Consider the following 24,238-nt stretch of genomic DNA (forward strand, 5'->3'; position numbering starts at 1 on the left):
ATAGACTTCCAGGAAATCCAGGAAGCTCAGAGAGTCCCAAAGAAGTTGGACCCAAGAAGGAACACACCAAGGCACATCATAATTACATTAGCCAAGATTTAAATGAAGGAGAGAATCCTAGAAGCAGCAAGAGATAAGGGGACAGTCACCTACAAAGGAGTTCCCATCAGATTGTCAGCAGATTTCTCAAAAGAGACCTTACAGGCAAGAAGGGGCTGGAAAGAAGTGTTCCAAGTCATGAAATCTAAAAACCTACAACCAAGATTGCTCTATGCAGCAAAGCTTTCATTTAGAATAGAAGGACAGATAAAGTGCTTCTCAGATAAGATCAAATTCAAGGAGTTCATCATCACCAAGCCCTTATTATATGAAATTGTTAAAGGGACTTATCTAGGAAAAAGAAGATGAAAAATATGAACAGTGAAAGGACAGCAAACTCACAGTTATTAACAACCACACCTAAAACAAAACCAAACTAAGNGGGAGGGGTGTGCAGGATGGAGGGGAATGAAAGGGGAAATTAGAACAACTATAATGGCATAATCAATAAAATATATTTAAAAAACACCAAGTTCATGTTAAATGCCACTGGAATATGGTATAATACTGAAATTACAGGGAAAATAACTTTGTTTGAGGTTAATAAAACCTGTCATACTATTTAAAAAATGGCAACAAATTCACAGCTATCAGCAACTGAGTCTGAAAAAACAACCTAAGCAAACAACCAGAATAGGAACAGAATCATAGATATGGAGATCACTTGGAAGGTTTTTGGCTGCGAGGGGGAAGGGAGAGAGTAGGGGAAAAGGTATGGGGATTAAGAAACATAACTTGGTAGGTGCAAAATAGACAGGAAAATGTTAAGAATAGTATAGGAAATGAAGAAATAAAAGAACTTACACGCATGACCCATGGACATGAACTAAGGGGGGATTGCTGGAGGGAAGGGGGGCATTGGGTGGAGGGGGGCAAAGGGGCAAAATTGGAACAACTGTAATAGCATAATCAATAAAATATATTTTTAAATTAATATAATTATGGTGTTACATGGGGGCATGATTTATTATTTTTTCAAATTTTCCTTAATTTGTCTTAGTTCATTGTTTTCAGTAAAACAAGAACAGAAACCGACCTATCCAAAGTGCAGCATTTCTTTCAGAACTGCAGATTGAATGAACTTCCCTGGGTTACCTGGTGAACCATTACTATGGTTCTTCATTCCTCTTGTCCTGGCCCATAGGAAAAAGTTGAAAAACCCAACCTGGCTATGTTCAAGTGACACACAAAGACTGTCACTTTAGCTTCAAGGCCATAAACTTGGAGCAAAGATGAGTACATCTTAAGGGCCAAATTCAAGTGACTGATTCATAGAGCCTATCTTGAGACAAATCATGCAAGATCAACAGAAAGAATGTCATAATCAATTAGTAATGTTGGCCAGGTCAAGGGAAAGGAAATTGGACACATGTGCTATCCATTTGCCCTCCTTGGTTTTTGACTGCTCACCCCTCTTGGCTGCAGTGCCTCTCCAACCTCACTCTGCGGAGGTTTGGGTCTTCTCACACCCTTTTCCCCATTACTGGTTTCTCCTTCCAGATTATCACCTATAGGGACTACCTCCCCATTGTGCTAGGGGTTGAGATGCACAAGTGGATCCCTCCGTACCAAGGCTACAACAGCTTTGTGGATCCCCGAATTTCCAATGTCTTCACCTTTGCCTTCCGCTTTGGCCACTTGGAGGTGCCCCACACCGTGTCCCGCCTGGACGAGAACTATCAGCCATGGGGTCCAGACCTCCCCGTGCACACCCTCTTCTTCAACAACTGGAGGATAGTCAAGGATGGTAAGTGCATTCAGGGAGGCGCTGCCACCTGGCTGCCTCATTTTACAGCTGCTTTTGGGGAAACCTGGCTTGGAAGGCAGGCTCCCGGCACTTTCTCTGTGACCTGGGGGCAGGGCAGTTCTCCTCGTTGGGCCTCAGTGTCCTCAGTTGTAAAATGTGGACAACAATAGTACCTATCTCATCCAAGCATACAAAAAACTTGAAATATATGGGTAGAGCAACCTCCAATAGTTCCCGATGCTCAGGAAGTGATCCATAAATACTAGCTACTATTCTTTCCTCATGTGGCCTCTAAGACACCAGGTGTTTCCTACCTCTTTTCCCCCGAGTCTGGCTTCTCTAATCTCAGGGAAAAAAATGCATGGGTTTGGTAAATAACTTGCTCTTCTGCATTCCCCTCTGGGACTTTCCATCTCCATGGATTAATAAAGGTTGGGCCCAGCTGCCCCTTATCCTCTATGGGTTGTGCTGAAACTGGCCTTAATTGAGGCCTGACAAGTCAGGCCCAGTTTCTACAGATTTCTGCTACCCGCTCCTATACTGCAATGTTCCTTAATGGGTCCTGTGGAAGGAGAAGGGGCTCCGTCTGAACTAGAGCTCAGAAAATGTCCTGAAGTTTATCTTCATGCCATTATCTCATGAATGGCCCTTTCTTTTTTTTTTAAGTATATTTTATTGATTATGCTATGACAGTTGTCCCAATTTTTTTCTCCCTTTTTCCCCCTCCACCCTGCACCCCCCACCCTCCTGCATTTCCCCCACCTTAGTTCATGTCCCTGGGTTGTACGTGTAAGTTCTTTGGCTTCTCCATTTCCTATACTATCCTTAATCTGCCCCTAGCTATTTTGTGCCTGCTTATTATGCTTCTTATTCCCTGCGCTATTTTCCCTCGTTCTCTCCCTCCCCCTCCACATTGATAACCCTCCATGTGATCTCCATTTTTGGGATTCTGTTCTTGTTCTAGTTGTTTGCTTCGATTTTGTTTTTGTTTTTTAGGTTCAGTTGTTGATAGCCATTGGTTTGTTGTCCTTTTACGGTTCGTAGTTTTGATCTTGGATTTCTTAGACAAGTCCCTTTAACATTTCATATAATGAGGGAGTGGTGATGGTGAACTCCTCTGACTTATCTGAGAAGCACTTTATCTGCCCTTCCATTCTAAAGGATAGCTTTGCTGCAAACGGCCCTTTCTCCTACCCCCACAGCAGGCAGTGTGCACTGCTCGCTCCCCCAGAACACCCTGCAGGCTGCACTGTGCTCTTCTCTCCCCACTTTTAGCCCGAGATGTTCGGCTGGTCCTACTCGTACGTGAGAGAGAATGCCTGGTGGGGAGAGGGATCAGCAGTGGGAGATGTTCCCACTCATGGTCCTTATCCCCAGCATGGTCTCCCTTGCAGGTGGAATTGACCCTCTGGTGCGGGGCCTGCTGGCCAATAACTGCAAGTTGATGAAGCAGAACAAAATGATGACTGGAGAGCTGCGCGACAAGCTTTTCCACCCCATTCAGAAGATCCATGGCTTTGACCTGGCTGCCATGAACATACAGCGCTGCCGGGACCACGGGATGCCTGGTGAGCGGGCCTGGGTCTGGCCTGACCTGGGGCACTTTTTAGCTGTTTCTGAGAGGATCACTCTCTTCTGTGAACCTGGGGATCCGATCAGTTCTAAAACAGAAGGCAGGCATGCCGGTTTTTAAAACTCGTTTTGCTCATCTGTTGAAATGGAGTCCTTTGTTCTCTCTAAGGCAGAGGCAAGAGACCATATCTTGGTACCATCTTGGAGCTTCTCAAGTGAAAAAGATACCACCAACTGACTTGAAAAACCAAGTTGAAAGCCCAGAAAAATTACAAAAAGGAGAATAGAGGGAAACCGATGACTATGTGGACATATTTTTATACCCAAGCAAGGCTATTTAATGTTTTGATTAAGAGCCAATCTACCTGGGTTCCAATTCTACCCGTGCCATTTCTAGTTATGTGACTTTAGGCAAGTTACTTAACTTCTTTGTTCTTTGGTTTGCATATCTGCTTAGAATAAGGCCAGGACCCACATCACCTTCTGGCCCTTCTGAGAACGAAGCACCACAGGTAGAAAACAATGGAACCCTGTCCCAAAAGTTGTGACTCCTATGACTCCAGACTCTCTAGGACTATGGGGCAGGAGTGGGTATGTCTCCAAGGGGGCAGGGGCTTCAGCAAGCGGTCCCCAGGATGAGACAACTTCAGCTTCTGTGTCCTAGGGTATAACTCTTGGAGACGTTTCTGCAACCTCTCGCAGCCCCACACCCTGGCGGAGCTGGGCGCTGTGCTCAAGAACAAGATGCTGGCTAAGAAGTTCCTGGATCTCTACGGAACCCCCAGCAACATTGACATCTGGGTTGGGGCCATCGCTGAGCCGCTGGTAGAAAGGGGCCGGGTAGGGTCTCTCCTGGCCTGCCTCCTGGGGAAGCAGTTCCAGCAGGTTCGAGATGGAGACAGGCAAGTGAAACCCCCGTGGCAGAGTGGCAGGCCTTTCCCCGAGGTGGGGTCCCTACCTCCTGTGTGAGGGCTAACCCAGACCTCAGCATGTTCCCAATGACCTGCCCTTCGGCAGAGCGGGGAGGGGTCAATAGCTGGGCTGTTTGGCAACACTGTGCCTCTGTTTCTGCAGGTTCTGGTGGGAGAACCCTGGGGTCTTCACTAAGAAGCAGCGGGACTCCCTACAGAAAATGTCCCTCTCACGTCTTGTCTGTGACAACACCCACATCACCAAGGTCCCGCTGAACCCATTCAAACCCAAAAGCTACCCCCAAGACTTTGTGGACTGCTCAACCATTGAGAAGCTGGATCTCTCACCCTGGGCCTCATTGGGGAATTAGGGGCCTCCCTCACTGTGCAGGAAAGCTCCCTTTGGTCCACCATGCCATTTCAAGTCAGTGCTCAGCCCCCCAGCATCCACACCCTGTCCCAGCTGTTCTTTCTCACCGGGTCTTGCTCACTTGCCAGATGTGTACCTCCCACAAGCCCAAGGCCAGAACCTTGGCTGTTCCATCTCTTCCACTCAAAATCCACTGCTCCCATCTCCTCTGACTGGGGAAGTCCTTGTTTGCCAAGATGTAGACCTGCTCTAGTGCCCTTCCAGTCTGGCTTGCCCAGGGTCACCTACCCTCTTCCTGGAACAGGTCTTGGATGAGGTTGTGGCCTTTGCATCCGTATCTCTCTTGATTTCTTCTCAACCAAATTGTAAGTTCCTTGAACCAGGGACTTGACCTGCTTCTGAGGGTCTCCAGTGCCACCATCCAGCAAGGTGCCGGCACACAGCAAGCGCTCAATAAACATCCCATGACTGAGTAAAGATGCAGCAGTGACACTGTTCCCTGCCAGCGGGCAGGCCCTGGAATCTCTGCACATTAAGCGTTTTGCAGCCTCCCCACAAAGATGTGTGCACAGGTCTGCAGGGTGGCGGGGCATGGTTCCATGGGTTTCAAAGAGCTCCCCAGGAAGAGGAGGAAGCAAGAGGGTTCCAGGAAAAGAAACAATGGCCACAGAAAGGAAAGAGAGGGGGCTTGGGAGATGCTAGGGGATCAAACAGGGAGGAAATCCAAGCCTGGCTTCCCCTATATCTGGAGTTAATTTCCCTCCCAGAGGCCCCTCTGGGAAATGCCCTCTTCTTCTAGGGCAGATCTCAGAGCCTGGCAGGCCTCTAAGGGGCACCTCCAGAATATTCCTTGTGCTGCTACCCAGTGCATATTCGTGTGTGTGTGTGTGTGTGTGTGTGTGTGTGTGTGTGTGTTTTATATGAACCTCTGGGTAAGGTCAGCCCAGCCAGGGCCTCCAGGTGCCCCAACTGGCAAGGTAGGGGTGAGGGTGGGAGGTACTTAACTTTCCTGTGGGAAGAGCCCAGGAGCCAGAAGACATGAGCTACAGCCCTGGCTCCAGTACCCACTTCTTCAAGGCCTCAGATAAGCCCCTTCACACCTCCAATCACCCTGCTCGTCATCGGTGAACGGAAGATAAGTAGTATTTATCCCGCGCTGGTTAGGTCCTGATGTGACCTGGGGCTCCTATGAATACATTAGCTCTAGCACGCTACACATGTTCCAGCTCTCAGCTGCGAGTGGCCCTCCCTAAAGGTGGGAAGGAGGGGGAAGGAACCCACCTTTCGGAGAGAAGGGTCACACTCTAGGCAGTAGGGAAACACCCTCCTTCCTTTGTTGCTGCTCTGGCCACAGAAAGCCACGACTTAGAAAAAGTCCCCTGTGTGAGGGCCCGGGAACCACCGTGCCGGGCTACGGAGACGCAGGAGGTGGAGGTTCCTTCCCTCCGCACCTCCGTTCTTGACCCCTTGCAGGACAGCGTTTTGTCCCCTCTATTCCCCAGTAGCTGACACAAGCCTGATACAGAGTGAGCATGCAGCAAATATTTACTAGAGCAATGAATGAGCACACAGACTTGGTGGCCACCACTCCTGTTCTGCAGGTGGTGTGAGGGGAAGGGGAAGGAGGAGGGTCTTCTCAGTTTGGCCCAGGCCCCAGGCATCGAGGAACTGACTGCCTCCCATCTATGGGTCAGCCAAAGGAAGACTCCCGGACGTCCTCACACACACCCCCTGCCGCAGTTCAGAAAACACAGGGCCTTGAGGCACGGACCACACTGGTTCAAATTCAGAGCCCAGAGCAAGACTTGGGCTGAGACTCTAGCCCCAGTGCAGACACAGACTGAGGGAAGGTCCCCATCAGTTGGACTTTATTATCATGATGTCAGCTACAAAAAAAAAAGATACAAAAGAGCCAATGTGCCCCAGTTCCTCTCCAGGCAGCTCCTGCGAATAAGCAAGAGAACAGAGAAAAGAAGAAAAAAGGGAGCCATGGCCTGACTGAGCCCAGCTCGCCTGGGCCCATAACTCGACCACCACACACAGCCCAGCTGCCAGTGGCCATTCCTGCAGGGGTTCCTGGTTCACCTTGCCAGCCAGGACAGTGCAGAGGTGTAAGGTCCTCGAGGGAAGAAACAATGTCTGAATCCGTTTCCCATGCCCAGCACAGTGCCTGGTGGCTAGTAAGTGCTCAATAATCACAGAACTAAAGGAGGCAAATGAACCCTGTAAGGAGACATGAAAGCTGTAATAGCAACTGTTTTATTATTCACAAAGAAGTAAACTCAGGCTTAGTGAGGCTGAGGAACATGTTCAAGGTCACACAGCTGTTAAGAAGCTGGACAGGGATTTGAACCCAAGTTGTCCAGCTCCTGAGCCTGTGCTCCTCCCCAATCTACTCTGCTGCCTTCCATATATTTAATACTCACTGAAACAACTAACACACACTCACTAAGTGACACACGTACACAACACACAGCACAGTACCCATGTTCACAGGTAACACACATACATATAATGCAATATATACACATTGTGCATGTGCGCGCCCACGTATGAATGAATGTCTAGTCGTTGGTCTTCTTGGCCACCACCCAGAACAGGGGTCCCCAGCCTTCACTTCACTGAGCACCCCCTTACCCAGGCTCTAGTCCGTGTTTCTCCAGGAAGACAGGTCCAACGCAGGAAGTGTACGGCAGCTGACGAAGTCCCGAGGGAATGTGTTGGACATGAAGATGTTGTTCTTGGACACGGTGGTGATGCCTGTATTGTCGCAGATGATGCGAGGCAAGGAGATCTTGGCCAGAGCCTGCTTCTGCTTTGTGCTGAATACACCCTTGTTCTCCCACCAAAACCTGCACGAGAACACCAACCGACACTGTGCCCGAGGTTCTCCTGGGCTGGGAGGGCATCACCTGGCTTGAGCCACCCTCTGGATGCAAAAGGGCCACAGCAGACACAGCTCTATAGCACAGGGGTGCTCCAGACCCTCAGGAGGCCAAGGGTTTTCAAGCAAGTGAAGCCTCGCTCACCGCACAGAGTAAAGCCCAGCTACCCAGGTGGCTTCACCCCAGCAGCCTCTGGGGCATCACTAATGCTGGACAGGGGGGCTGGGCCCACACTCATCCAGGGGGTAAAGCCTGTGCCCCGGCCAGAGCTGCACCCATGGGGGTGGAGAGAATCTTGGGGGTGTTTCTAATTTGTCCACCCAGAGAAAGACACTTTTTTTTAATGAATGAATGTAATCTTCCCAAAAGCACAACACAGGCTCGGTGACTCAGGGACTAGGGACTAGCTGTCAGAACCATGATGAACTAGGGACTCAGCTGTCAGAACCATGATGAAAGGACGCAGGAGAAGCCAGGACGGGGCTGTTCACTAGTGACTGACGACAGCACCATGGCTGGGCCCTGATGTAAAGAGGAGAAGCAAAGAGGGGCATTTTCTCTGTCTTCCCTCCTTCCCCACCAGGAGTCCAGGTCTCTCCTCACTGCACCCCCAGCGGGTTCAGAGCACATTAGGGATGAAGCTCCCTCCGCCATACTGGAAAGTCATGGATTCCTTCTAGCCCTTCATTTCAGCACAGAAAGCTGGGGCCCCACAAGATTCGGAACAGGCCCAGGGCCACACAGCGTGCCCGGACCCCTCCGCCTGTCTCCTCACCGATCGCCGTCACGGAGCTTCCTGAACTGGGTGCCTATGAGGCAGGCGAGGAGCGGCCCCACGCGGCCGTTACGATTCAGGGGCTCAGCCACGCCGCCGATCCAGATGTCAATGTTGTTGGGTGTGCCGTACTGCTCCATCAGCTTCCTGGCCAGTTTCAGGTTCTTCAGCACCGTGCCCAGCTCTCCCACTGTTTTGGGTTGCGGCAGCCCACAGAAGCGCCTCCAGGCATTGTACCCTGTGGCGGGGGGAGGGGAGAGGTGGCTGTGGTTGCATCTTAGAAAACCCCGCTTCCTAATACATCAGGTCATATACAGAGTCATGGCGGGGGCGGGGGGGAGTGGGGAGGACACAGAAGGGCTTCTCCCAGGCTATAAACCTCTGGGGAGCCCTGTACCCTTGGCTCAGGCCAAGGGCACAGCTGAGTCACTGCAGGACCCTCTCTGGCTTTCCCTTGCCCTCCCCGCCCAGAAGCAAATCCTAAATGGCCACTACTCCTGTCAGGTCTAAAAATAACAACATTTCACCATCCCCCTCTGGAAATCTCAGGCCTGTGAGGGGTGAAGTGTGTCTAGAAGGCTCAGCCACACTGGCTGACCCATGACACAGGCGCAGGCTTTGAGGTCGGGCTGACTTGGGTTCTAACTCCAGCTCTGTCACTGACTTGGCCGGAGAACCTAAGCAAGCAATCCTCTGCTTATCATCAGTAAAATGCAAGTGATGATACTCTCTTCCCCTCAGAGTTTGTATGGAATAAAGGGAAACGAAATGATGATGGAAACTGCTTTTCAGTCTATAGGGATTAGGCGGCTTGATGTTATTATTATGACGCTCCACGTTTACAGGGTACAGCAATGCAGAGGAGGGCAGGAATTGCTGAGAATGGACCAGGCAAGCCCAGGGAGAGGGAGGTGCCTGACCTCGGACCAATCCCTAAGAGCAAAATGCTGGGCCTGGGGGAACTCTTGGGCCGCTGGGGACCCTGGAGAGGGGTTAGGGGAGGGGGGTCCTGCCGCCCCTCACCTGGGAGACCATGGTCTCGGCTGCGCTGCATGTTTAGAGCAGGCAAGTCCAGGCCGATCCTCATGACCTGCACAAACAGCCGCTCTCGGATCTCATCCACCACAATTTGGTCCTGGCGATTCAGCTTGGCAGGAGTGGCCATGAGGCCCCGGAGGATGGGGTCAATGCCACCTGGGGGCAAGAGGAGCAAGGTTGGGGAGAGAATCTGGCTCACCGTCAGAGCTCAGACAGGAGTCAGTCATAAGCCCGAGGTAGGGGAGGGTGGGTTGCAGAAGAGGGCTGAGCATATGCAGCTCCTGGCGCCAAGGGGGCCCCAGTGGGAAGGTCCTCACTGGGGCATCAAGGTCGCAGGGGATTATGCTGTCCAGATGTGCAAGGTTGGGGTGCTCCCTAGGGCGTCTGGCCCCCTGGGTCACTGAGAGTCACAGCACACAGTAAGGAGGCAGCTCCCTATGAGCACGCTCCACCCATTCTTTAGTGTTAGATGTAGAAGCAGAGTCTTGAACCGAGGTTGGCAAGTCAGATCCGTTCCCCCAAAATGGAAGGAAAGAGGATTGATTCTGCCCCAGTTCCCTGTGGCCGAGCCTGTCCCTACCCCACGCTCAGCTGCCAGCCCGCTCTCTCCTGGCCTAGGTCCCACTCACCTTCCAGCACGACCCTCCAGGAGGCAAAAAAGACCTGGCTGAGTGGAACACGGGGGTTGGGCCCCATGGGCTTGTACCGACTATCCAGGCGGAACATGAAGGGTTGGATGAGGGTGTGGCCATAGCGGAAGGCGTTGGTGAAGACGTTGGCAATACGAGGGTCCACTGACTCGTTGTAGGAGCGGTACCTGGGCAGGTACTTCCTCATGGCTTCTGGCCCCAGCACCAGGGGCAGATAGTCCCGGTAAGTGATGATCTGCAGAAGAAGTCACTCAGCCTGGCCTCTCTCCTCACCCATCAGAGTCTTCATCTGCTCCTGGCTTAGGGGATGCTTCTTGCCCATCTATGGCCAGGGACCCACCTCCCACAGTACTAGACCTAGGTCTAACAGAGTGGCACCGAGGGGCATAACAGATTCTCGTCTGCTGCGTGACTTCGGGCCACTTACTGGCCTCTCTTAGGCCCAGTTTCTTCAATGTAAACTAAGGATAATTATGCTGCCCTGGGCCACATTTAAATCTAGGGTTAAATAACAAAGGTCTTTGTGGGTCATTGATAGCTCCCTTGACTTTGAGTCATCAATGTCTCATTTCTCCTACTAACTTATAAGCTCCTTGAGGGCAATGCTTCTATTTCATTTCTCTTGGAATTACTCAGTGCCCAGCAAGTTCCTGGCTCACAGTAGGGTTCAATCTCTGACTGTGGAAAGAGGGGAGGCAAGAAGGAAAAGGGCTACCCTAGATGACTTCCCCCAGTGAAGAGGAGACAGAGAACAGTAGTACTCTAGATCTGGACGCTGGAATTTCCTCTGAGGCTTAAATGAATCTCATTTAACTTCTTAGTGCAACTCAAAAACTCACCCTCAGCACCTGCAACTTTCTCCTCCTCTAGAGTTTTAGAAAGGTGTGCCTCCCTGCGTGTGTGTGTTGGTGTCTGTGTCTTGAGGAGAGGATGGGAGAACTGGAGCATCAGAGTTGGAAGGGAAAACCAGGAACACTGCCCAAAGATAAGCAAGGTTAAGGAGATGGGGTGAACTGTGACAGAGCCAAAAGGAACAGGCGAGTGGGTAAGGAGCCAAGGGTGACGAGGAGGTGAAGGAAAAGAGAGGTGTTGAACAGGTGTCATGTACCAGGCACTTGTTTTTTAAGATTTGATGTATTTATTTTTAGAGAGGGGGGAAGGAAGGGAGAAAGAGAGGGAGAGAAGCATCGATGTGAGATAGAAACATCCATCAGTAGGCTCTCCTAGGTGCCCGACTGGGGACTGTACCCGAAACCCAAGCATTTTCTCTGACCAGGAATTGGGAATCAAATTGCTGATTTTTTGCTTTGCAGGATGATGCCCAATGAACTGAGCCACACCGGTCAGGGATATGCACCAGGTTCTTTAGACCCAGCAATTTGACCCTCCCAATTTCACTCCCAATGGACAAAGGGTAGAAAGGAGAACGAGCCTTGGAGAGGATGGAAAGCAAGCAACCCTTGCCAGGCGTTTAGTAGCTGCCGGGTGTTTCCCTGTATGTCCTTGATCTTTACAGTGTAATGAATGAAGACACTGAGGCTCACAAGGATCAAGCTGCCCAATGTCAGACAGCCAACAGGTAGTGGAGGCATGTTTGGATCCTAACTCTGCTCAAACACTCGCATCACGGATGTACCTGCACCAGGTGTCAGGACTGCGTACCTGGACCATGGCTCCCACGATTTTCCGGGCTTCCTGGTAGAGCCTCTCTCCATTCCAGCGAGGGTTGAGTCTCTTCAGTTCCCTGGCCAGCCGGTTGTGCTCCCTCAGAAAGAGTGTGTGCATGGAGGTGAGCTCGGGCATCTCACTGGAGCGGGTATCCCCTTCGGGAAGCAAAAGCTGCCGTCACTCTTAAGACCTCCATCTCAGAAAGGACTTGCCCCCCTGGAACTCCCTCCCCTGAAATGCCTCCTACCCAGCCCACCTCTCCACCCACCCTTCTGCAGGATATTCAGATGACACCTGCCCTGCCTTGAGGTCCTGGGCCACCATAATAGCTTCTTCCTTGGTTGAAGGGCACTGCTGGTCAGAGATGTTCATTCAACAGGCATGTGATCTGACATATGATTTGCCACCTTCCTATGCATGCGAGTGGGAGCTCCCTGAGAAAAAGGGAGCTGTCTTTCACCTTTTTGTGTCTGACCCTCTCACCCGACACATACATGTAGACATGGGGTTTAACACAGTGCTTGGTACACAGCAGGAGAGCCATGAACACTGCCTGGTTGACTTGTTCTCTTGATTCAGGGAAGGCCAAAAACTAACATGCCTGTTGGCACTCCCTGCTTCCTGCCCACGCCAGACACGGTCAACGACGATGGCGCTCTCTCTTGCTAAAATTGGATGCAACCTGAGAATCCTTCTCAACACAGGACTCTAGACACTCACCACCACCTGATCAGAGTCGCCGACCTCACTACGTGCTAATTGTGCGGCTCGCTCAGGGAAGGGGACGAGGGCACAGGATGTTTAAAGTCCATACTGAGACTCTTCAAAAAAAACTGAGTTAGACCCTTGATCCCTCTAGTCCTCCCCAACCCTTCTCTGAAGGGCCTGAGGCCATTTCAGCAGGACACTGGGTTTAGTCCTCGCCAGCTCTTGAGGCTGGTGGGAAGACAATTCCACAAGAGCAGCTTTTTCATCCCATTAGCTGCCGGAGGTCGTGATGATTCAGGCCTGGGCCAGGCAGCTTGCCAACACCAAACGGGAGGCAGCCATGACTGGCTGAGGAGCTCAGCTCTTCCCTCACTAGCCTAGGGAAGTGCACACTGGCACTGACCTTGAATCTCCTCCCCCAGGCTCAGCCACTAGAAACCATCGGGAGGAGAGGTTGGGAGGTCAAGGGAAAGGGCCCTGGGCACACTGCTGAGCTTACATTAAAAAACCTTGGAGTAAATTATGCAATTGTCTAACCACAATGCTGTCCACCTGAAACTAATACAAAATAATATTGAATGTCAACTGTAATTAAAGAACAAAATATTAACATTCAATGAAGTCCAAGGCAGTTAGAGACCCAGTGAAAAAAATTGGAAAATTTCTGGGCATGGGCACCATCACTGCCCCAGTGGTATCCCCAGGGCCACCAGCTGTTTAAATGACAGTCCTGCCCTTACTTATTATAGGGAGTCAAGATGGGCAGAAAGTGATATTCTGGAGCAGCACTGTCCGAGCAGTGAGAATGTTGTACAGCCTGTGAGGCTGTTGAGCATGGGAAATGTGGCTAGCGAAGTGGAGAGGCTGAATTTTTAATGTACGTTAATTCATATGAAATAGAAATGCAAATAGCCACATGTGGCTAGTAGGTACCTACTTAATGATATGGTATAAGAGGGTGAGGGCCCCACATTGCTCTCTGTCCCTTTCGTTCCCTGTCCTTCAGGGGCTCAACTCTCTTCTCTGCCAGAGTCCAGAGGGAAAGAGAGAGCAGAGAAACAGATGGACAGAGGCTCCTCAACCATCCCGAGTCTCGTTCTTAGGTTAGAGTTTTTGTGTCTTGTTTTTTCCTTTCTGGTTCCATTCAACTTGTTGCCAAGGCAACTGGATTAATATAATGAAGCTGGTGAGGGCAGAGTCTCTCTAAATGCAAACCCACAAGCTGCTTATGAACAGGCCTGCCTTGGCTCCAGCAAGGAGCGGCCCTGTGCCATCCCAGGTCCCTGTGCCCAGCCTGACCTGCCAGGAAGCAGGGGATGCGCGCGGAGCGGTTGGTGAGGAGGCAGGGGTCGTCGTGCAGGTTGTCAAAAGGCAGCAGGGCCCGCCCCTTGTCAGTGAAGCGGGTGTTGACCTTCATCAGCCCCAGCTGGTTGGTCAGGTTGCGCAGCTTCATGGCCAAGGGATTCTCGCTGCCGTACAACATGCTGGCGTCCAAGAAGGAGGTGAGGGCATTGATCTGGTTGCGGACCATGTTTTTTCCTGTGCAGGCAGGGCAGGAGCGGAAGAACGGAATGCAGTCCTGCTGGTTCTTGATGCGGGGGTCATTGGGTGGGATCTGTGGCAGAGAGGAAGACTGAGCCAGCTCACCATGGCAGGGACAGTAGGTAGGAGTGACTCTCTCCTGTCCACCCTCCTGAAGGCCTTGATCCCATCTCAGAAGCAGCCTGCAGCTCAAGACCAAAGGAGGAGACCCAGACACCAAAACAGAGGTCCCTCGGGACCTCTGGCTCCCTCAGATTACAGGGAGGCCTGTCAAGGCCCCCAAGGGGTCACTGTCTGAGGTTCCACTGCAGAGTGCCTCTGAGCTTCTGGGGTGAGGACTGGAAAGCTGGACTAGGGAGTGTGGGGCTCATGTAGAGAAACCCACCAGTCCTCCGACCTTCCCCCTAACCCTATCTCTCACTCCTTCTCTCCTCTTCGTCTGCTCTGTCCTCCCCTCCCAGTCTGGCCTTGAGAAGTGCTCTCTACACTCTCCGCCGGCTCTTCCTCCTTTCCCTTTCCTGTTTCCTCCCTCTCTCTCCTTTCCTGCCTCTCACCCTGGCCCGTCTTTCTCTCAGATTCTCCTTCCTTCTCTCCTATTCTCCCTACTCACACCAATAGTACCCCTTCAGCCCTGCTCCAGCCCCACACCCAGGCTCTGTGTAGCTGGGCTGCCGGGAAGGTGCCCCTTTGTGTGGAGGAAAGAGGACTGAGCACGAGTCCCACATGCAGAGATGTGAGGGACAGTGGGAAGGTCCTTAGCAGGTGTGTTGGGAGGGGGAGGGCCGGGGGGAGGTGGGCAGGGCAGGGCCAGCCTTCCTAGGGAGCTAAGGAAGGAAACCTGGGCACAGAGGGAGGTGGCCACTTCTAGGAATGATGCCCACTCTCTCCACCCAGCAGGCAGTGGCCAGACAGGAAGAAGTGGCACCTTGAGCGGAAAGCAGGGCGGCTGCTGCAGGCAGCTTGTCTCGCAGTTAAGACCACTGACATAGGCCACCCGGGCTGCCGGCTCAGGGGTGAAGTCGAGGTCGTGATCAATCAGCTGGCCCCACTGCATGAACAGGAGCGAACGCTGTTGGTCCGGGGTCAGCTGCTTCGTAGGGAAGCGCACGATGGCATTGGAGACTGCACGAGCCTGTGGGACATGGAGGGTCAGGGGCTGGCTGCCTGCGCACCGCTGGGCCAGGCTTCATCGCCCTGCCGGCCAGCACTCACCAGCGGCACCGGGAAGCCGCTGCGCTTGACCCTGGGCGTCCAGCCGTAGGGCAGCGAGCGGCGGTCCTCGTACTCCGCCGGCAGCCAGCGTGCAAAGGCGTGGTTGGAGGCCCCCAGCGTGGGTCTGCGCCTGCGGGGCAAGGGCAGGGTGTTCACACAAGGTGGCGCGGGGGCGGGCGGGAGCAATGCTACCCTGAGCTGCTCTCCCTGAGCCCAGCGCCACGCACACCTGTTGTTGCACTGCCCGGTGATGGTGCGATACTTGTCGTTCTTGGGGCAAGTCACCCCCACATCCTGGTAGGCGCAGCCACTCGACTTGTACAGCAGATCCAGCTGGGCGGGCGTCAGCATGTCTGCGGGGCCGTGGGGGGGTGGGGGGCAGAGGTGTGGGAGCTCAGTCCCCCACTTCCTATCCTAGGCTGAGAAGCCTCGGTGAGAGGGGCAGTCTGAGGAAATAGAGGGCGGACTCGAAGTCCGGCAGACTCCCTCGAAGGAGGAGTTGGGGGCATCCCTGAGAAGTGGTAGGGTCGCTTGGAGGGGTCACTTGTGGAACAGGGGTTGGGATTTGGAGGGGCAACAGTACCAGTGATGTTGAGGGGCCTTGACGACAGGGGCCGCAGCTTCCCCTCCAGCAAGCCTAGGGCCACGTGCAAATAGTCTGCAGCCCTCACAGCGGTCCTGGTGGCTGCCACAGGCTGCTTGAAATAGGACAGGAGCTCCATGGGGCTGGCCGAGCCACTGCGAAGCCTCTGCTTGATGCTGCTGGGAGAAGGGAGGAATGAGGGCCAGAGAAAGTGGGCAGACCCCCGCAGAGCTCCAGCCAGGGAGAGGGACACACAGAACAGTGCAGACAGACTCACGGACAGGAGGAAGGTTTCTCTTTATGCACAGGGTATGGACCTGGGTGTGCAGACAGAGGCAAGGCCGTGGGAGGGGTGGTTTTGAAGACATTCTCACACGCAAAGGCTGACGGTCAGAGAGAGGGCCCCACCCAAGTCCCCATGCCAGCTCCTTTTCCCCAAAGACCCAGGCAACCTTGCCCAGAGCTGGGCAGTGCCTGGCACCCCACCTTTCCCGCCGCTCCTTGTAGGCCTTGTCCACTAGCCGTTTGGCCTCTTCCATGCAGCTCAGAACCACTGAGGTTTCCACCTCCCCCGGGACAGCTGTCCAGAATAGGGGTCACAAGGTCAGGCATGGGCCCAAAGCACCCCCTTCCCATGAGACCTTAGAGCCAGGGTGGCCTGCCCTGAGGAAGGAATCCTAGAAACTCAGGACCACCCAACATACCACCTTTCCCTTGCCCCTGAGCTGTTACCTGGAGCGGCACCGTCCGAGGGCCCAGGCATGGCCAGAATGGCCAGGAGCCCTGCCAAGGCCAGGAGCAGCAGCATCTCTGCAATAAGACCCCACGCCCGGTAAGTGTCCAAAGCTCACAGTGCACTTGGGAGAGGAGAGCCCCACTATTTCTCTCCTCCTGGTCCCTTGCTCGTACTTCCATACCCCAGTCCCATCACCATGGGCCCTGCCTAAAGCCCAGGCCACCTTGAGGGAGGGGGCCACGGCGCCCCTCCTTTGCTAGGCCACCCTCCCCCGGCCCCAGGGTCTCACTTCGAAAGTTCACCTAGCGCTGGCAGCACCCCTCAGCTGAATCCAGGCTTTTATGTCCTCCAGGCTGGGGGAGGGGTGGGGCAGAGAGGCCCACCCCTAGAGACTGAACTCTCCTCCCCCACTGGGGCTGGGAGACATGGAAAGAGGTGCCTGATATGAGACACGGGGGGTGGGAAAGGAGAGCCCAGTACTGTCCCCAGAGTTTCTCTCCCCATCGTGTGCCTGGTCCAGTGCTGTCTCTGGGGGGTACAGACAACTATAACTTCTCTCTCAAATTCTGATTAAACTTAGAATCCAGGGTTCCTTTGAAAGGGACAAAAGTCAGGAACCAACAGCCTAAATGATTATGGGTGGGAGAGAAGCCCCAGAGGAGGAGGGGGGGCCCTAGCATGAAGGTAGAGGGGGGCCCTAGCATGATGATAGTCCAAACGGCCTCAGGGGGATGCCCCCCACCCCAACAGTAACCTGGCCCCTATGACTATCCCTCGTGGGCAGGCCCCCATTCTTGGTAAGGGCTGGAGGGACAGGATATCTGGGTGGAGACCGTTGGATTTCACAGGAAAGAGGACCCTGGGGGCTACCCCAGGCTCAGGACCAAAGTAACTTCCTCTCTCCTTCTCTTCCTCCCCTTTCTTCTTGACCTTTGGTAGGGGCTGCCTCCAACACCCAGCCACCTGCTCCCGGATACCAGGACCCAGGAGAATGCAGGGCTGGCTGTGGTTAGTGGTCAGTAGGGTGATGCAGCCCAAGGCCTCTCTGGGACAAGACCAGTGTGGTTAGGAGGACTAGGGTTAAGCTTTGGGCTCATTCTGACATAGAAAGGGCAACTTTCTCTCCTGAAGAAGGCTTGCTAAGGGGCTGCCATTCTCGGACAGGAAAAGTAGCCTATGACCAATAACTGTGTTTGGCCACCTCCCTGGGACCCCACCAGGCTGGGCACATGCTCACCATGCTCCCATGTCCCGTTTGGTCTAGCCAAGCCCCTACTCCAGTCTGCCTGTTTTATTTTATTTTATTTTTTTAAAGATTTTATTTATTTATCTTTAGAGAGGAAGGGAAGGAGAGAAGGGGAGAAATATCAGTGTTTGGTTGCCTCTCATGCTTCCCCTACTGGGAACTGGCCTGCAACCCAGGCATGCGCCCTGACTGGGAATCGAACCCTGATTCTGTGGTTCTTAGGCCTGCGCTCAATCCACTGAGCTACACTAGCCAGGGCTGCAAATACATTTTAAATTCTATAAGTAATACATTTCCATTCACAAAAAGTCATAGAACACAAGCAAAAATAAAAATAAATCAAAATTGCTTATAAGAAAGTGAGGTTATGAGTAATTTTTTTCTTTCCAAGTGTGTTAATATTCTTTATATAGATAAGAAACAAGAAGGCAAATAATTCCCATAATTCCATCCTTCACTGATAACCTCATTTCATAATTTGATATCCTATGTATAAATATAATATGTGTTTTTAAATAGTAATAAGAACAGACTTTAAACATTGTTTTACAAACCGACTCTCGGGACCTAACAACTTAGCCTGACATCTCTTTATGTCAATAAATACGGGTTCCCTTCATTTTTGTGTCTGCATACCATTTGTATATGAAATCCTATGATTTATTCAGTAATTCTCTCTTGTTAGACACTCGAGTCCTTCCCTATTTTCACTGTTTCAAGCAGTACTCGCTAGGGCCAGCCTCCATGAAGTAAAATTTTTAATCACATCTTCAATCATTTTCTAAGGCAAGAAGCTCTAGACGTAAAATTGCTCCATACACATGCAGGTAGCCACATTTTTATGGCTTTTTAAAAAAAAATTGCCGAATGGCCTCATGAAAATTGTACCTCACCCTCCCATTAGCCATGCGTGGGAATACCTATTCCCAACACCCCCATCGACTCCGACAATTAGGGTCCTTTCCCTCTTTTAGGAGACGTGTCAAGGCTCAAGAGGGGAGAGACATTTAATACAAGACCCTCTTAGCACAGATGAGAAAGATGGAGCCCAGGGAAAGAAACAACTCTGCCCAGGGCGGGGGGCAGGGGGGGCGCAGTGCCGGATGATCGGCTGCCAGGGCTCTTGACTTCCACATTAGCTCTCTCTACCCAGTGGACTCCACACACTCTTCCTGACCTTTGCCCCGAGCACTTATTCAACAGGTGTTTACTGAGCCCTTGCACGTGCCAGGCAGGTACTGAGCTGGTCACTGGGGGTACTCCACCGAGCAAAATGCAAGCTTGGTTCTCAGGACTGCACAGGACGATGCAGAAAGGCAGACCAGAGGCACCTGAAAGCTTTGTGCAGGGTTATGTAGAAGCATCAAAGAACAGCACTTGGGCCACCTGGAGGGACCTAGGAAAGCTCTCTTGAGGAGTTGGAGGTGGAGACTATCTTGAAGAATGTTTAGAAGTCGACCGTGTAGACACAGAAAGGAAGAACATTCTGGCCCCGGAGAATGACACAGCAGAGGCCTTGACACCGTGGGCTTCCTGCAGCCCACTCTGCCAGTGGGCGAGGGTGCGGCAGGGTGAGGCTGTGAGGCAGGCAGAGGACCCAGCTCTCTCTGACCCGCTGAGAAGGTCTTGTCCTGAAGGCTCCGGAGAGCCACAAAGGCTATGCCGTGCGTGGTGACAGTGTTATTTAAGAAAGCTCACTTGGGCAGCAGAGTGGAGGGTACACTGGGGTCGGGGCAGGGCAAGCCCAGAGGCCAAGGGCTGGACGGGAGGCATCTTAGTGATTCATGAGCCTCAAGAGGCAATGAGGCAATGAATGTTGGAAAAACTAAAGCCTTTTCAAAATGATGTGAAAATCCCCTTTGCTCTCTCCCCACATGGAGGCAGGAGAATTCTCAGGATGTCTCATCTCCAAACCATCCGCCTTTGGCTCAGGGCTGGTGCTGTGGGCCTGCATTTGCCTATGACTTTATCCCGTGTGCAACCAATGAGTGACGCAACCAGGGTCACTACATGGCTGCCCAGTGCACCTCTCTTGATGCCTTACCTGGGCCCTGTTTCTCTGGCCCAACTGTATTTGAAGCTCAAAGGGCTTCCCAACACGCAGAGGAACCAGAAGGAGGGAACGTCTGCCCGAGGAGCTATTCTGAACAGGGGGTAACTTATCCCGGAAGTTACCCCCGAGCTCCGCGTCTTGGGGTGGCCTCTGGAGGACACTGCTGGGACTGCTGCCCCTCAGGACTACAGTCCTCTGCGGGTGTCCCCACCCCCCCCCCACGCAAGCATGCCTACTCCTAAGGTGAAGTCCAACTGCCTGTGGGATAACGGGCCCTCTCTGCTACTGCTTGCAACACAGCCTGTTCTTTCTTCACGCCCTCTGGGGAACAATTCAGTTAGGATTACAGCCAGATTTCCTGTGTGCCTGTGCAAGTGGTTGGAGAGCAGAGGCTCTGAAAGCTGGGGAGCAGGTCGGGGTGTGGGGGCAACGACTCCTCAGGCACATGGATTACCCCTGGTCCAAAGGCCCTGTTTTCTCTTTACCTTTAACGTTTTTAAAATTAATGTTGAATTATACAGGTCATCCTTGGAGCTGGTTTGGACAAAATTAAAATATCACAGGTCAGGTTAAAGCTCTCTTTGGATTGGAGTATCGCACCATCCCCAGTTCTAGTCCCCTTCCTCCACTCCTGAGACATAAAAACTGGTCATGTCTGTGTTTGTCCTTCCAAACATTTTCCTTTACATTCATTTATGTATATGGACCTGTGGGAAACATTCTTCTGCCTCTATTTTCCCCTAAATGCTATCCCATTATACACACTGTTTGGCAATGCGCTTCTCTCAGCCAACAATACATCTTGCAGATCTACCAGGTACTACGTAGACGCCAGCCTCACTTTGTAACTGGTACATAGTATGCTTTAATGGGGTTAACCCTCCATTACTCGGCCATTTCTCTGCTGATGGAAGTCTCATTCTTCCATTTTCTTCACTAATGAAACCAATACAGCAAGATGCCTCTTTGTACCAGCTGTTCTCCAGAGGGAAGGTTTAGAAGCGAGCCACAGGTTTCGTGCATTTAAAATTTTTGATAGATATTGCCACACGGTCCTCCAAACTTTGTAAAATTCTCATGGGCAAAGATCAGGATCACCTTACTGGATCAATGTTTATTTCTTTGATTAATAGTGAGATCGACCTTTTTATTTGTATTACCTCCGCTCTAAATTTCCTGTATTTGGTTTTATCCATTTTCCTCTTGGATTGTCAGTCTTTTTATTGATTTATAAAAGATGTTATGTATTCTGGATAAACACGAATCTCTCAGCTGTTGTGTGTGTTGGTTTTTTCCAGTCTGTCACTTTTCATTTATGTTTTTTTATAGAATTTTAATTCTGATGTGGCCAAATTTATGAATCTTTTTGTCTATGGGGCTTTTTCCCCCCAGACTTTGGTAAGAGGATTTCCCTTCGTGCAAGATCATGAATAGATCATGAATAGTATTTTCTGATAGATTCTTCTAATACCTTAACACTTCAATTTCTCACATGTAGATCGCTGAACCATCTGGAATTTTTGTGTGTGAATACTGTACGGTAGGGAGCTACTTTCAATTTTTCCAAATAAATAACCCACTGTCCCAGTGCCTTTCCCTGAAGACGCTGCCCTTTCCCCATGGAATCAAGGTACCACTTTTATCTCACCATCAGTGTGTGTGTTATTGTATCCTGCTGATACCTCGTGGCCACAATTACCCTAACTTCCTAATAGCTTTTGATCTCTGATAAGATAAAGTCTCCCTCCTCTTTTTCCCCAAAGAATCAACTTTCTAACACATTTACTCTCTTGTGAATGGTTGAATGTCTAGTTCTATGGGAAATCCTGTTGACATTTGCATTGATATTGTATTCAGTTTATATATGAATTTGGTGACATCACGATATCAGTTCTTCCCATCCATGTCCATGCATTTACTCCACACATGTTTCCTGGGCACGTGTGCGCCAGCACTGGTCTGGGTACTGGGCCCAGCGCTAGCAACAGGTGAGTCACTCTCATGGCGTTTATTTCCTGAGTAATACATGGAGTTTCCATTCTTGAATATATCATTTTATTTAAGTCTATTTTCATATTCTTCATTGATACGTTACTTTCACTTTCTTGGTAGGTTTGTAACCAAATACTTCCTTTTTGAAAAATGTATATAAACTTGGTCATTAAGTTCCTCCATACCACTTATAAACTCTAAGTATTCTTTCCCTTAAAAGCATTCAAGATACATAGTTCAAAGATTAAAAACTTAGTATGCTTCTGTTTTTATTTAATTGTTGTTCAAATACAGTTTTCTGTCCCCCACTCCCATCCTAGCCCACCCCATTAGTATGCTTCTTTTAGTTCTCTTTGGGAGCTAGATTCATAGATCCAAAAACGTGGGGTATGTTTAACCCACCATTTTAGAAAGGTTGCACTCTCTGATAAATAAGATGTTAAAAATTTAAAGAGCAAATATTCTAACTTTTGTTAGTTTAAATAATGGTTCAAAAATTTGTTTAGGATAATATTACAACGGTAAAGACAAGTTAAATTACATGGCTATACAAATGTTTAATGGTTATTTAGTTAAGCCCCTTTATACTTGTAGTTATTGGGGAGGACACAGCGGAGTAAACTTTTACGAGAGGAAGTCCTACAAAAACCTCTAAAAATAAAAAGCACTAACTTTCAAAGAATCAAGATTACCAATTGGTTGTTAATCAAGATTACCAATCTTATCTCTTTACCAATAAGATTAGTTAAAGTTTAAAGAGACTGATACAGGCAGTGCTGGACAGCTTGTGAGAAAATAAGTGTAGACTGGCCCCACGCGCCACAGATGGCCATTTGGCGATGTCAGTCTAAGTCCAAAATGTGCATTGGGTCTGACTCAGCAATTCTACTTACAGGAAGGAACTTAGCCTTCAGATGCCTGGAAAAGCAGAGAGACATTTGCACAAGGGTGTTCACTTCAGCCTCAGTTCCAGCTACCAAAAGATGAGAAACAAGCCAAATAGCCATCAAAAAAGTTTTGCTACATTGTGATACATCCACACAATGGTGTTTTATCCTGCCTTTAAAATTAATGAGGGCGGTCTGTATGCAACAATATAGGAAGACGTGCTGTCAAAAAAAAGAATAACAAAATATTATATACAGCCTGATGCAATCCATGCAAGACACACACACACACATGCCACACACATGCACACATGTGTTTGAATGTGCATAGAAATTTTCAGAAACCGAGACGGAAGCCTGTTAACAGCGGTTACCTTTGGAGAATGGAACTGAAAGGGCTGAGGAGAAGGAGGTTTTTGCTTGAAAACCTATGCTCCTCTGTTTGATAGTTTAACCAAGCAAATATAATAATTTGATCACAAAGAACTAATAATCTCCCCATCCACTTCAACTGCTCCCCCTCAATGTAGCAGAATTTGATTTGTTTTACATGACCAGTGGTTTGGGGTTACTTTTACTTTTATTTCTTGATGTGAAGTCAGACACTACCAGAGACTGAAATGATAAAGAACGTTCACATACATGGCACTCGGGAGAAAGAATTTCCTTTCTGGGAGGCTTGGCAGTGTGACCGATGATTTGGCTAAGTATAGAATTCAAGTTCAAATTTCTTTTTCTTCAGCACTTGGAAGATACTGCTCCATTATCTCTACATATCTAGTATTGCAGTTAGGTTCTCCGTTACAAATAGACTTCCAGTTTCTGAAATAGAGATATTTACTCCTGTTTTGGGCAAAGCAGAATTAACATGGGCTATAGGATCCATCAGCCACTCCTGACCATGGGGACATCTCAGAAGGGAGGCACGGAAGTGAAATTGTTGGAGAGCAGAAAATAATAAGAGCTGTGGGAACCCCCAGGGAGACAGAGGGATCCTGGGAATAAATGAGGGAAACAGACTAGAAAGGAGGAGCATAGGGCCAGGTGTCACCAGCAGGGGGTGCTCTCCGCAGAGCTTTCCGGTTCTGCCCTCCTCTCCGCACCATGTGGCCCTTAGATCAGGGCCTGAAGTGGCTGCAGGTCAGGAAAACAGATCCTCAAGGCCAGCAGCCTTTTGCAGGAGGGGATGTTCCATGGTGGAGCTGGACCCTTGCCAGACTAGGGAATGGAAACAATAGGTCCCGTCCTCTGCCCTGAGGGCCAGAGTATTATGTATGAGCTGAGGGGATGTTCTTGCCTTGAAAGAGGCACCTGGAGACTCCCTGATAGGTCAGGTCCTGTGCTAGAGGGGAGGGAGGAGACGAAAAGGAAATGAACCCAGATTATAACCCTAGGGCCACTCTGCTCTAGGAAATGAGTCCCCTCCAAGCCCCACCACCCACTTATCTTTGCCCCCTGAACACTCCTCAAACTCAGCAAGAGGACCTCAACATGCTGGGGAATAGGCTTTCCATCCTCCTCCCAGGTCATAACCAAGTGGTAATGACCTCAGGAAAGTATTAAT

At 50.6% G+C, this 24,238-nt stretch overlaps 2 protein-coding genes across 4 annotated transcripts in view; one reads left to right on the forward strand and one right to left on the reverse strand.

Annotated features, from left to right (window-relative positions):
* The window catches only part of LPO (lactoperoxidase), a 30,279-nt gene extending 25,108 nt beyond the window's left edge, over nt 1–5,171 (forward strand). For all 3 annotated transcript variants that reach the window (XM_037069769.1, XM_037069768.1, XM_037069770.1), the window contains 4 exons: nt 1,600–1,846; nt 3,241–3,414; nt 4,083–4,320; nt 4,493–5,171. In XM_037069769.1, coding sequence (XP_036925664.1) covers nt 1,600–1,846; nt 3,241–3,414; nt 4,083–4,320; nt 4,493–4,700 — 867 coding nt within the window. In that variant the 3' untranslated portion in view covers nt 4,701–5,171. The remainder of the gene's footprint in view (nt 1–1,599; nt 1,847–3,240; nt 3,415–4,082; nt 4,321–4,492) is intronic.
* Nucleotides 5,172–6,550: 1,379 nt separating this feature from the next.
* MPO (myeloperoxidase) lies at nt 6,551–16,797 on the reverse strand. Its single transcript, XM_037070226.1, has 14 exons — nt 16,786–16,797; nt 16,493–16,570; nt 16,247–16,340; nt 15,761–15,936; nt 15,407–15,530; nt 15,178–15,307; nt 14,891–15,097; nt 13,723–14,038; nt 11,710–11,870; nt 10,027–10,282; nt 9,383–9,553; nt 8,360–8,597; nt 7,337–7,551; nt 6,551–6,922 (listed from the first exon to the last, which is right to left on the reverse strand). Exons 2-13 carry the CDS (start codon nt 16,566–16,568, stop codon nt 7,344–7,346), a joined length of 2,157 nt encoding a protein of 718 aa, XP_036926121.1. The 5' UTR covers nt 16,569–16,570; nt 16,786–16,797; the 3' UTR covers nt 6,551–6,922; nt 7,337–7,343.
* Nucleotides 16,798–24,238: the final 7,441 nt, after the last annotated feature.

Source organism: Sturnira hondurensis, unplaced genomic scaffold (assembly GCF_014824575.4).
Source record: "Sturnira hondurensis isolate 20B ecotype Veracruz unplaced genomic scaffold, ASM1482457v3 Scaffold0018728, whole genome shotgun sequence".
Taxonomy (NCBI): domain Eukaryota; kingdom Metazoa; phylum Chordata; class Mammalia; order Chiroptera; family Phyllostomidae; genus Sturnira; species Sturnira hondurensis.

What these genes read in the sequence shown, in the direction of transcription:
- MPO (XM_037070226.1), bottom strand. Translation starts at nt 16,568, where the DNA reads ATGCTGCTGCTCCTGGCCTTGGCAGGGCTCCTGGCCATTCTGGCCATG. An exon ending in TCGTGGGAGCCATGGTCCAG is followed by an intron (nt 10,283 to 11,709) that starts GTACGCAGTCCT and finishes CTTCTTCTGCAG; the next exon opens with ATCATCACTTACCGGGACTA. An exon ending in AAGCTCCGTGACGGCGATCG is followed by an intron (nt 7,552 to 8,359) that starts GTGAGGAGACAG and finishes GTTCTCGTGCAG; the next exon opens with GTTTTGGTGGGAGAACAAGG.